This window comes from Chlamydotis macqueenii, chromosome 10 (genome assembly GCF_036417535.1).
Source record: "Chlamydotis macqueenii isolate bChlMac1 chromosome 10, bChlMac1.mat, whole genome shotgun sequence".
Classification (NCBI taxonomy): Eukaryota; Metazoa; Chordata; class Aves; order Otidiformes; family Otididae; genus Chlamydotis; species Chlamydotis macqueenii.
In genome coordinates, this window is record NC_141565.1 from 7,084,719 (window position 1) to 7,098,734 (window position 14,016).

At 44.3% G+C, this 14,016-nt stretch overlaps 1 protein-coding gene across 5 annotated transcripts in view; it reads right to left on the reverse strand.

The window, feature by feature from the left end:
• Positions 1-14,016, reverse strand: part of POC1A (POC1 centriolar protein A) — an 84,664-nt gene that overhangs the window by 16,266 nt on the left and 54,382 nt on the right. For 4 of the 5 annotated variants that reach the window (XM_086755517.1, XM_086755515.1, XM_086755516.1 and 1 more), the window contains one exon: positions 5,077-5,372. In XM_086755517.1, the coding sequence (XP_086611643.1) occupies positions 5,274-5,372 (99 nt within the window). In that variant the 3' untranslated portion in view covers positions 5,077-5,273. Of the gene's footprint in view, positions 1-5,076; positions 5,373-14,016 lie in introns of those variants that run through there. The other variant, XM_086755513.1, reaches the window with a different exon arrangement.

A 14,016-nucleotide genomic window follows, 5' to 3' on the forward strand; every position in this document is an offset into this window, starting at 1 on the left:
TACAAGAAACTTCTCCAGCCACAGGCCTCTATCAGAAGACACTGAAAAAAGAAGCAACATCTACTGCCCCCAGGACAAAAGGAACAACGTCCTCTGAAGCAACCACAGCATTTTGAAGAAGCTGAGCAACTAGAAGATAGGAGGGTTGAAAAAAAATTAAAAAGCAAAAGGATATCCCTAGGCTTTCACAGGATGAAAAACATCTTGGTTAACTCTTCTTAGCACAAGGTGCCTGCCACACCATATGGACCCGTCGCAGCAGCAGGCAGAGCCTTTCTTGCTGTTACAGCATCTACATGTCTGCATGTAGCAGAATGGATTCACAGAAGGGGAAAAGGAATGACCACCCTGCCAGCTCTGCAAGGAGCTTCTCCTCCTGGGAGGACCTCATGGTGCCCAGCACACTCCCAAGCTGGGAGGGCCCGTAAGATCTGCTCATTTCAGCTGAGCAGTGAAGCTCTCCCTCCAGTTGGGAGATTTGCACACCAAAGGTCAGCTCTGGCCTTCAGCAGGGCTGTGCAAATGTGATGATGGAAACATTGCTGCAAGCAGCCACCTGAGAGGGAAGTGAGGCCATGCAGGAGCTCCATCCAGGCAGCTACTTAGCTTAACCCTTTCAGTCACCAGCTGAAAGAACAGGTACCACCAACAGCCCATGCTCCATGCCGCCACAAGCTCTTGGAGTAAGCTGGATCAGCCTTTGTAGCACTCCTCACTGGACATCTGTAGAAAAATCATCGTGCCACACAGAGCACCACCGTATCCTCAGGCTGACCAGTGTCTGGAGGCAGCAGTGAGTTATTAGCTGCATGGAAGATGCCTGCAGGGAGCAGAAACAGCCAAGGAGAATTGAGGTGACAGGTTTTTGGCACTGGGTCACAGCGCTGATTCAGCCTGTTTCGTGACAACAAAATGGTGTGTTTCCAGCTGTATTACATTATGAGGGAGGAAGAACTGGAGTGAGTATGAAGAAATCTAAGGGTAGTCACTGGGGAAAGACTTCCTTGCAGATGGCAAATTCATGGCCTCAAGCAGGGGTCACCTGGTCTGTCTCAGCTGCAGCTAAGCAGACCATGAGTTACCCTCTGCCAGAACATCCCCAGTTGTTCATGATGCTCATCCCATACCAGAAATCACCCCACAGCACCCTCTCCCAATCTTTGCTCAGAAGCAATACCAGTTAACTTGAAACACCACCTGAAGCCCTAGGCAATAGCCACCACTCGTGCCAAACAGCAGAAAGGCGCTCGGCACACATCTCCCAGCAGCGCTGGCTGCTGTGCCACAGGGAGACACAGGGAGAAAGTAAAGGATGCTCGAGACCTGTGCTCTGGAAGCCAGCCCACCTCTCCCATCCCTGACACATGACATTCCAATCTCTAACAAGCTCTTCACCCACAGAACCTGTACCTCCAAAGAGGAAGTAATTTACATGCATCTCCCTGATAAGGAGAAGAGAGGATTGAAGAGTGACGTTTCCCTGTGATGGCAGTTCTGTTGCAGAGCTGGAAATAGATCCCAGCTTTCCCAGAGATGCACATAAAGCTCCTTACAGCAGCCTAAATCCGGGTTAAATATGCAAATGAGCATCAAGAAAAGAATCTTCCTTCCTATCACATTTCTTTCCCAGAACTACAGCTGATCAGGCCATGCGATTTGAGAAGCACTTGGAGACCAAGCATTTCAAAAAGCAACAGAAGAAAGCAGCAGCCCTGCTCTCACGTCACAAGTGACAAACCTTTGCAAAACGATTCGCTTCCCTTCCCTCCCCTCCTACTCACTCATGTTTCAAAAAACATTTTGTTCAAAAGCAGCTCTTTAAAGATGTTATATAACAAGTGATTGGTACCACGAGGCTGGCTAGTTTTAGCCCAGCTACTTAGATCACAGTTGGATTTTATTTTCTAGTTAGCTGGCGGACTCACGTCCAGTGACGACCCTGCAGGCAGAGGATGCTCCTGGCCATCTCCCTTTCTGGCCAGAAGAGTCAATACCATCGCGCGCTGGTGTTTTTACCTATTCAGTTATGAGCTCAGCTGTGGTATCTGTCCAATTCCAGCTCCCAGACAGGAAGGAAAGTGGGCAGTGCTTGAAGATTCTTACTTTTTCACAGATCACGGTTATGTTTAACATGCTCCACAGTCATAGCAGCCAAAAAGCCATTTGCAGCAGCGCCGGGCTCCCCAGGGGCCAATCTCGGCACAAAGAACTGTTGCTGAAAGTTTAGTGAGGTCATACTCTGGCAAATGTAATGGCAACAAATTAAACTACTTTTTTTAAGAACTTGGCTTTGAGCATGCCTTGGAGATCCAAAACAAAATCCTTAACTCTTTGTAGCCTCCCCACAAGTGGTTTTCAAGGCAGGGTACATCCTCATGCAGCGCAGAAGCAATGTCAGCCCAAGTACAAGCACCGTGCTCCTCGCTTGGCTGTTCCACTGCTCCCCAAGTTAACAGCTTCACAAATCAGTTGCTGCAGATGTTTCCAAGTCAAAAAAAGAATGTGAATGTAAAAGGAAAAGTGGATTTAACTCACTCTGGAGGCTACTCTCTCCTCAGCACTCAAAAATTGTGGTGCTTAGTGGATAGAGATAAGCACGGAGCCTAGGGACAAGACACACAATAAGATTTGGGCTGCTTAAATGTGTTTTTCAGGTTAGGGCTCAATGTTTAAGCCCAAGGATTATAATTTAAATCCTGTATTTTCCACACCTTGCCTGCCTCTCAAGCAACAGCCACCCTTCAGAAGTGCTGCTACATTTTAAATGCTGATACCCTACTCCAGGTAAGAGGCTGTAAGGAGGGGAAAATGAAGAAAGAGCAAGTTGCCGAGATATGGGACAAGGACGTGACTGAGATGGAGAGTACTGTCAGAAGAAACTCCCTTCAGACTACCTTTCTTGCCACCTAAATCACACTGAGGTTGTTAGATTCTCTCTCCTCCTGACTCCCCACACCCACTCACCCTGGGTTACCTCTACAACAGCATGCTGTATTGATCAAATGAGTGCTTTTAAGATGTTGAGTCCAGAAAAGCAACTCCCTACATCCCAGTGGCTTGCCCTTCAGCATCTGAGCATCTCATCTATTTAGAAGCACAATTAAATCTTTCAAATGGATTCACTCAGAACATCTGAAAAGAAAAAGCATCTGTATTGAATGTGCCCAAGTCATTTGTATTGCCATTCTCCCTAAAATACTATATACAAATTGCTTCTGTGGTCTCTGAGACATTAGAAAGGGAAGCAAAGGCTATTTTTAAAGTGAAGCTTAAAAATTGATGACTGTTGGAATAGCTTAAAAATTTTCTTCTCCTCTCCACACCCCTGCCCTAAAGGCCAGTCCACAACACTGAGGATCAAGTTGATAAATTAGGCTCTTGCCACTCCTTTTTTGTCGTCGCTTCAGCTGCAGCAGAGCAGGGCAGGAACAGCCTTCTCCTAGCAGCAAACTGGCCACACGTACCTTTGAGTCCTCTCCTCCCCACCCACCCACATCACCACACAAGCTCATTTCAATGAAAGTGATGTCACTCTCTCAGCAGAAAGCCTCTGAAAGCTTATAGCAAGAGCACAGAAGAATATAACTGAATTGACTCCATTAGCAGAACCTAAGAGAAAATAACGATTTATCAGACTCTGAGCTTAGAAGCAGAAAACAAACAGTCTGTGGCAGAGCAGAGAGAAACTCAGATTTATAATCAACCCAATAAGCATGGAAATGAGAAAGCTCTCAGCTTCCCACAAGTGAAAGAGTGAAATATTGTGATAATGCCAACAAGGGATTCTTAGAGAGGTAGAAAGTACCAGGAGGGAAGGAGACCAGAAGATTCGCGGAGATGGCAAGGGAATGCCAACAGCTTCCCTGAGATGGGATGAGGAGGATTAAAACTACCAAGACACCAGATCAGCAGACATAGCCTGCAACAGAAACAGGTGTAAAAAAAGAAAAATAAAACAAAACCAAAACCACACAGGCTCACCTTAAGATCTGCTAAGCCCCATGTGAAATAAGAATGGCAGCCAGGCCTTGGGCCAGCATCCAAGAATGCCCGCAGCACATCTGGAGACGGAGGCCGCGGAAGTTGTGTGAGGCTGGCAGGTGGTGGCAGCAGGAGGGACCACCAAGGGTAGGGATTGAGGCAGCCCCCCTGTTCAAAAAAGTCAGATAGTAATGGGGAGGGTTTCGTTAACCCTGAGACGCTCAAGTTCCTACAGCTCATTTCTCCAGGAAGGTGGGTAATAGTTTATTGCAAGAGAGGAGACCTCCAGTGTGTTAGCAGAAGAGGTGCTGGAGAATAGCATCTCCCAGAAGTCCAAATTCTTGTGCAGCTACATATTGAACACCTGCTAAAGCCCGAAAAAGTCAAGGGCAGCGATGAGGGGAGCAGGGTGAGAATGTAGGTGCGAGTGATGAGCTATACAACTGTGAAAACATCTGCAAAATGACAGAAAACTAAAGGCAGTCCAGTGCGAGAAGAGGGAAGTTCCACAATAGAGCAAACATTCTGCTATTTGGTTGCCTTTCCTCTCCCTCTATCCTGCCTTTAATTTAACAAGCAGGTGAAGACAAAACAAAATCTGCTTGGAATCCACCCTACATCTGACCCACCAGGGTCTCTTTTCCAGCCTGAAGCAATTGTTTTTTTTCACACATTGCACAAGGAAGCAGGTCAAACCCCACCACTGGCTTTATCACCTCTGCACAAATACCATCCAGAGTCTGAACTGCTCTTTGTCAGATCTGCCAGGCACCACCTGGGACTCAGGTGAGACAGATCCTTCTCCAGGGGCCCATTGTGCTGGGACCTCACCTGCTCACTATGCACTGAGAACAGAGGTGAACTCTCACTGCCCAAAATATCCTGGGAGCTCTTTGCCTGTCACCTATAACCAGCAGACAGCTCAGCAACAAGCCTAACACAGCCTGCGCCAGACATTTGGCAGCTTCAAGATGCTTAAACTTTTTAAAACTAACTCAACAGCACCAAAAGCAGGAGATGCAACCCTCCCAGTTAGTACTCCGACCACACGCCGCTGGCTGCTGTATCTTTGGAAAACACAGGTGATCACAATCGTTATCCGTGCTCATGAATAAAATATTACTTTTATTTTAGTAAAGTAACAAAGCTTATTTACAGATACAATAACTGTACCTTCCAACTGAAAAATAGATTGTGCTAAAAATCATTAAAGCGAGCCACACGCAGTCTGTTAGGAACACAAACAACCTCAAACCTCCCAGTGTCTGTGGCTCCTCTCTTATATCAGGAAATCAGCTCGTTTTGTTCTGAATGATTTTCTGCTGATTCTCAAGACATTCCTTCAGCTTGTCTTCAGTGAGCGTCAGCCTCTGCTCCAGGATGCAAACTGTCTGCAAAACAAAACAAAAGCTGCTGTTGAGCTGCTCACAAAGACAAGCTACGTACTGTGCTCTCAGTGGGTAATAAAACGCTAAATCCACACGAGTATTTTGCGGTATTTCATGGCTGTAACTCCAGTATCAGCATTTTGGCAGGGCAGAGCCCCACACGACTTCAGAGAGGAGCAACATAGGCTGGTGGGCACAAAGCTCTCCTGCAGAAAATGCTGAGCACCCGTTTTGGCACTTGGCGCTTTCGAATTGGGCTTTGCATTTTCTTTCATGGACAGGTTCTGTCCTTCCGTGTTCATGAGCCACCACACACTGGAGAGGTTTTGAACAGTTTTGCCCAGTTTTAGCCTTGATTTTGCCTCTCTGCTTCCAACTCTTTCCTCCCTTCCCTGAATGCAGTCTGCTGCAATTAAAACATGCAAAACTTGCTGGACAAGCATGACGACAAGCAAGAAAACCCTCCCAGCGCAAGGCAGTGCAACAGGTGATGGAGAGGAACTGAAACCCAAAGTGGCAATATCTACCTCAACATAATGCCTAAATATTTTTGTGTAATCTAGTTACCCCACGAAGGATTGTTAGATCTTTCTTCTCGAGCTGAAGTCATCATGTACAGGATGCACAGGAAGAACATTTTAACCACATGGCAATAAAAGCTTCTGCTGAAAACCTTTTATCGATCACCGTGAGGTAATCAAGGCACCGAGCTATGCAGAACCGCTTTCAGTTTCCAAAGGCACCGGAACAGTTGATAACAGGCAGTGATGATTTAATGCTTTAATATCCATAAACTTATCAGTAACAATCAATAGCTTCACATTTTAGCATTTTTACTGCATAAATAACATCCTCTGCTAAAAACAAACGATGTTCGGAACCTTGGACTTTTAATAAAGTAACTCAAACTTGGACAACCGCTGTTTGTATAGAGGTTATACATAGAAAGCCTTTTCATAGCGCATTTCGTAAGCGCATCTCTAAGTGCCTGACAAAAGAAAGCAGGTCTCATTATCCCCATTTTACAGCTGGGGAAATGAAAGCACAAAGAGAGGAAATAGCTTGGCGAAAGCCACTTAAGCCTAGGAAAAGTCTCCTGCGAAATTATTTGGGGAATGAGATGAATGGTGGAACAGGAAGAGAAAACAGACACAGTAGAAACAACAGCAAGCACTATGACAAAGTCATCTTGCAAGACTGCACATCAACAAAGTCAGAAAGGGCTGTGCATCATAGAATTTACCTTTCTTTCCCTCCCCAGACGTAGTTCAAAGCTTATTTCTACTGCACATCTACTGCTGACCTGTGACAAGGCAGAAGAGCGAACTCCTGCTGCCTAATGCAGCATTGCTGCGACTGTAGAAAACCTCAGCTGAAAGAAAAAACCCTGCATTGCTTAAATATTCCCGGAGGCTACAACACTAGCTTCATTTAAGTTTTTCCCACCTCTATTGCCACCTCCTTGATGCACAAGAACTGCAGTACACAGAGAAGCAGAAGAAGAGTTGTGGAGCCAGCAGGTAACATCCCAGGTGCCCTAGGATCAGTAGGAGCCCTACCGTCTATTAAAAGGAGAGAGGATTTCATCTGTTTCGTGTCCAGCCAGGCTATTGCCGAGTGGCTGTCTCACAGGGTTCAGGAGCAAAGCTGCTCAGGGCAGAACACAGCAGGCTGCGTGTCTACCAGGGGTTTACAGCGAATATCTTACCCTGCACGCAACCAGACAGAGAATGAAAAGCAGTAGGGATCCTGGCTTTTCCATCTAAAAAAGAAGCACTAGTAACTCAAGACTCAGTTAAAAAGGGAGGGTGAAGCATTGCATCAAATTTCCTTTAGAAAGATAATCAACTGAATTAATGTCCTGGTCACACTGCCCCGCTAGAAGCAAAGCCCCAGATGACTTGCTGTTCCTACATCCCCTGATTTACTGCCACCACGGTTCTGCTGGGGTGAGTTAAGCGCTGTTACACGCAGCACTGCGAGACTAAGCGCAAGTAAAGCAGATTTCAGAAAGTGTTGAATTTGTGAAAAGGCTGTAAGGAAAATGTTTATTGGAATGGAAATTGCATGTAAGTATAAGCAGAAAATTCACAGTGAGTATTTTTTGGAAACTAAAAGTGGAAAAGTAGCAGTCAGAAATGAAATCCAGGAAGTCCAAAGTAGGAACTGATGACTACTTGATTTAGACTTGAATATACGATGCCCAAAACACACAGGGCATCTGACACCCTAGGAAGGTAAGGGAAAGCACAAACACTGCCCAGCTGCTATTAGTGCGATATTGTAACTCAAATATAACAGAAAAGCTCCTTTATTAGCAGCTGACAGAGTTTTACAGTATTTCCACGCTGCTATTTATAAAGCAAGTCCCTGTTGGTAGGCAAATTAAACTGTACCCATTCCAACTCCTGCATGTTTTTGCTACTGAAGATAACAAACCAACATTTAAGCCAAGGAGGAAAATACTGTTAGCCAGATTCAGTGAGGATTCACTGGAGCCGGGTTCACACTTGAGTCGTTTCTCTGTGGCAGGACCTTGGGTTCCTGTTGTGTCAGGAGCACAGTACATGTCTCCATTACGCACCAGGGAGTAAAAGCTGGATAATTTATTAAAGTCCTGGCTCAAACTGGCAGAAGGATAACAGCTTAGGCTTAAATGAGAAGAAAGATCAACCTATTTATTTTTTTAAGGAGTACTTCTGACATTACAGTAAAATACTGAGCATGGACACTAGAACAGAATATGGAATCTTTCACATAAAAGAAAACTTACTTAAATCACTTCTGCCAGCACTTCCTGCAACACTTGTCTTCATTCATCTTTGTGGACTTAGCCTAGAAAAAAACCTGCTCTTCTCTTTGGAAACAGTAATCAGAAACTATGTAGATAAAGTTGCCTCCTATTTACTAAATTCTAGGGAATATTCAGCTCCATCCTCCCCTAGGACACCTAAACTGAAGCACCCAGTAGTCAACAGTCACTTGCATGATGAAAAGCCCCCTATGCTATTCCCCCATGTTATTTTTCCTCCCTCAATCCAAATAAGAGTGATTTGTGATGCTGTTCCAAGATGCTTTCATCAGTATCTTCTCCTTAGTCCCTGTTAAACATTTCCCTGTCTGATGAAGCAGCAGAGAGTTTGAGAACCGCTAGCCTCAGGGTTGAGGCTTTTGCAGCAGCCCTGGAGGGACACTCAGTCCTGCCTCTTTGGAAGACTACAGATAAGGGGAATCAGGTGCTGACTGAATGCCAACAGAAACCAGTTCTACAGCTGCCAAAGGAAACCTGAAAAGCAGAGTGCAGAGCAAGCAAGCAGAGGCTGTCAGCAACCCTCTGGAGCAGTGGTGGGAGGCCCTGCCAGGAGAGAGAGATCCACCTGGAGAGACAGCTGCTCATTAACTCAAGCAGCACTGAACTGAGGCCAAAGCGGGCAAAGAGCACGGGAACTGTGGAATAACATTAGGCTCACTCCACTACGGGACGAGTGCTCTGCAAGCAAAAAGGTGCAGCTCCTGGCCTGCAAGTTAGCTAGTACACGTAATAGCACAGGGGACATAACACTGGACAATTACTGGTTATCTCCAGTAATTGTGGGGTCCCAAAAACCCCATCAATTGATACAACAGTTACTCAGATCAGGTAACAGCATAGATGAGCTTACAAGGGATACAATCCTGTACACTGACTGCAAAGTAGATAGGCTATTTCCTATGTGCAGACCAAGTGTTACACTCACACTTCTACTCCTGTCATCACTTCGTAACATAAAATCCCTCTTTCCATTGATGTCGAAAGGAGGTAGAAGTCCTTTCCTAGCTTTACTTTAATACAAAGATCCTTAAACGTTCACTCCACCAGTTTTTTTAAGGATATGCTGAGAAGGATTTTACAGGGCGCTAACATATCAAATAGCCAAAGAAAAAAAAAAACATTACTTCCACCTCTTCAGATTTTTCTTTTCCATCTGACATGTTAAATTCATGAAGACAGCACTTTTCTTTTCATTTATCAAAAAAATGCACCTGCAGAAGAACAGGCAACAATGCAGAAGTCTGTAAGTTCCCGTGCACCCAGCTTCTACACTCCACTGTGCTGGTACAAGGAAAGATCAGGGAACGCCTTTCAAGAGGTACGATGAAGACTACAGGTGGCCCACGGATTTCCAGAATGAGCCTTGTCATGTTTGACCCGGAGTTGCAGGCTTAAGAGCTCTGCCCTCTCTAACAAGTAAGGCCAAGGCTGGTTTGGTTTTGAAGAGCTAGATGCCCTACTACAACTTCTTACAATTTTCCCTGAAAATGGTCATTTCAGAGCCAATTGCAGTCTCAAATATCGCCAAGAATCACAGCAAGTAAACTGCATCATAAAAATGCTGCCTTAGCATCCAAAGGTCCCTCCTTGGCTAGTGCTACTGACTGGGTTCAGAGGTACATAGGTATGTACATAGGGCACAAATTCTTGACACCTGGACCAGAGACTCCTGCACAGCATTGAGGAGACCTGGTGGCACTACTCTGAAGAGTAAAAACAGTCTTGCAAGAAAGGAGTACAGTTGCCAACCTTCAAACGCACCACTTAAAGTGTGTAATATCAACAAGAGGAGGCCCCAGTTACCGTATGTGGATCACTGGAATGGTTCCTCCAGAGCCCTTTCTCTAAACTAATGCAAGGAGTGAAATCAATTACCGCAGAAAGGGTTTGCACCCTACCTACCTTTTACAGAAAAATAAATAAATAAATGAATCCTTCCACCAACAATAGTTTAAAATACCAAACTTCAGTGGCAAGATTAAAAGGCTCACGGGAGAACTTGTGCAGCAAAAGTCACTCTGAGGTTCAAGGACGAACCCGTCTGGTAAGAAGCAGCTTTTCCTCCTGTTTTGCCCTGACTTGCTGTCCGCCTCCCTGCGATCTCAGCAACTGCATCTAGTGAAACTCAAAGCAGACCCTCGCTATCTGCAGGCACGCTTAAAGAAATCTAGGCTGCCCTCCTCACATGCAAGTTATATTTTAACACGGTTTTGAGATGGGACCTGAAACAGCTACCGACATTCAGGTAGCCAGCATTTTCAGCAAAAGCTGGCAGTTTAGACTAAAAGCAAAATAAGCCTCATATCTGAGAGTATAACAAGACACGAAGCCTTCAGTTATTAACACTTTATGCAGCAAATGAATGCAGCAAGGCTCTCTGCATGCCGGGACTAGCCTTATTCTAGTGGTCACAGCCTTAATCTCAGAGATCAAATACACAATTAAGGTAGGTTTTGGTGCTTTTTTTTTTTTTTTAAATGTGAAATGATGTCTAAAGAAATGATAGCCTCTCATCTGCTCAGACTAAAACAAGATCTGCTACCTCAGAGACATTTTAAATATGTTCTGTAGCTCCTCACTATCTCAATTACTTTGAACGCAAGCTCCAAGGTGAATTCTCACAAAGCCTATTTGCCTAGAATATTTCACACTAAGCTGATTTATGGATAGTGTATTATTTCAGAATGAAGAAGACAGCTCATGTAGTGCTTCAGTCTTCCCCTCCATCTTTCTTCAAAGTAACTTCATTAATTTTTCTGGGTTTACTTTGTAACACACTTAAAATTCCACAAACTTTTCTGTTTGTTACTACAAAACACTTAGCTCCAGCGTGGCTAGACAGGAACATATCAGTCAGTGTTGCTGCACAGCTGTGGGCTAGGAAGCCCCCACAAGCCTCCTCACCACAGGTTTGGCACATTCATCCTACGTCACTTTGGGTCATGTGAGTAGCAATACGTGATGACGCTTGCAGAAGTGCAAATGCTAGCACTAACCTGGCCTCATCAGGATCCCGACACAGAGCTCCAGATCTGCTCAAGAAGTCATGTGGCTAAACAACCTTGATGTCTGCTCTCTAGGGCAGGGCATAAAAGTTCATAGTCCCATCAGATCTCTCCAGCCAACAGTCAGACAGATGCTACTCAATACTTGAAATGTAAAGGTTTAATACTTAGCAGCCCAGAGCACCGCAAGAAGGAAGTGGGTAGTTACAAAATTCAAAACCAGTATTACTCAGCTACTCCCTCCTCCTTATTATTACTGTGAAGGTGGTGAGGCACTCGCAGAGGTTGCTCAGACAATTTGTGGATGCCCCCTCCCTGGAAGTGTTCAAGGCCAGGCTGGATAGGGCTTTAAGCAACCTGAGCTAGAGGAAGGTATCCCTGCCCATGGCAGCAGGGTTAAATCATTCTGTGATTCTACGATTATCAGCTGCCACCTCTCCTTCCACCTCCCGGTACACTCCACTTTCTGCAGACCCTTGAATCAGTTAGCCAACCCTTCAAGTAATTACAGGAGCAACTTTGGTCTACTGCATGGGTCCACTCGTAAGTCCACTTGTGCAGTAGACAGTGCAGCAACAACGAGTTATCACTCGCAGTGCTTGTGCTTTTTAGAGTAGGAAAACCATACAAGAGTACCCAAAAATTCAGTATCGTCCACTTTGCCAGACCAAGCAGCATGGTCAGTACCAGGACCAGTGACCAAAGAGGACAGAAAAGGGTGTCCTTTGTATTAAGTCAATCCTAGCCACAAAGAGGATGAGCCACAGGCTCTCCCAATTTCTTCCACACAGTGTGGGGACACAAGGCACACAAGCCATCTGTAAAAGACTTTCCATTTACAGCCCTCTTACTAAAAATGTTTCATCACACATTGCTGTTGCTTCAGTCTTGACAGTTGATCAAAGTTAAACTGATGGCACTTGCATCAGATCCTGCAAATTTCTGGAAGGGAATGGCTGCAAGCTCCTGTGCAGCGGCGGGCAGCTTCCTTGGTGCAGAGCTCCTAGACCTCTAGGGGTAGAGCAGCACAGCAAAAGGAGTCAGCAGACTTCCAAGTTTCACCACACAGTACAGAAACAGAGCAAGTTACGATGTGTATCCAAGCATGTACCAGGAGAGCAACTGCACAATACAGGTTAGAACTCTAAATGACTGGAGGTCTCACTCAACCACAAAGGCTTCCCATATCCTTCCCCTGCCACCCTGAAAGGATGCAAATCACTCAGCTGAATTAGCCCAGCTGCTGGTACCCAATGGCTGATATATTGGCTGATATATATTGAAGATATATTAATCTTCAAGGTCTCTTGTGAAAACAAATTCTGGGAGGTGTTTAGTATCCCTCCCCACTGAAGGATAATGAAAGGTGAAGGTCCTGTGGACCTCCAGGGAGGGAGATGATCAGCACTTTTGAGAAGCCAGCCTTTAGACAGTGTTCTGCTAATACAGCAATATCCCTAGGAGTGCATTTACTTTAGGCAGTCTTGGAAGGAAGAAAAATGTATTTGTGTCGGGACTTCGATTTTATAACAAGCATAGTTTGGAAATTAATCTCAGAAAAAAAGTAGCTCTGATTATATTATACAGCAGGCTACCAACAACCAGGGTACTTCATTTGTTTTCAGTGAGAGATCAAAGCTGCATCTCCAAGAGATAGTTTTGACCCACGAGAAATAGCCTCTACATCCTTTAAATGAAGAATTAAAAAACAAGCTCATTTAGCATTTCATAGATTTTTCTAGATAGGAAATGTATTTCAAATAATTTCTTTTGGAACAAAAACTGCTTGCAGTTCTTCCTTCTATGTGTTGGGTCTGCCAGTAGCCAGTGGGTGTTCAGGTCTTGAGACTTACACAGAAATTAACACTTCTGCACCAGGCAGAGGTAGCAGCACTTACAACCTCTCCCAAAAAAATAAAAAAAATTAAAAAAAAAAAAAAAAATCTTTCTTCTCAATTTGTAACTATTTGAAGCCATCAAAGCATTTATTTTACTAAACTAATTGCTTACATTCAATACCTCTCAGAAGAGAAGGATCACATTCATTCCTCACCAACACAGACTTTGGAGACCACATCTCAAAAAAAGGAGTGACAAATTTGATTTTACTAATTTTCATTATACTTATTTTCATTATAAGCATTGCACACAAACATTTTCAGTTGTAATTAAAAGCAACTCATTTGTGTCCAAGTCTTTAAGCTAAATAATTTCATTTAAGAAATTCTTCTTCTCCCTCCCTCTGCAATCTTTTCTGGAGTGAAATAATCCTTTAATCTCAGACAAGCTAGATTGTCTTTCAGTTCATGCTTGGATTATTTTACAGATTTATCGTGTCTTTTCCATTTCACTCTGTTGTTTTCTCCCAGCTCCAATGCAAGATTAGTTTGGGGGAGCATATAAAGCTGTTTCCTGTGGGTGGATTATCGCAGCTATTTATGAATTTTTATGCTAACCTGATTTTGAACTCTTCATTTGGAGTAGGTATCTTCCTTCCCACATAAAAACAGCAGCTTTTTCCTCAGTGCCCATTGCCCACCAGTACTAAAGATTAACAGAGTGAACGTGGCAGCTGCAGGTGTTCGGACTGAGGGCAAGAGTATATAAACTCTCTGAACATGATCATTGCAAACCAAGTTTTCCACTGCAGCCAAGACTGTTACTCACAGTTTCAGGAGTGCTGTTCAGCTGCAAGTGCAGAAAATGCATTTGAACCAAGTAAACTCTTAATATCTGCTCCATTTTTGTTTCAGCCAAAACACATATTTCTGTTCCAGGAAGTTATCCAAGAAATAACATCACCTTCTTTTCCCCTTAAACTTTAATATTC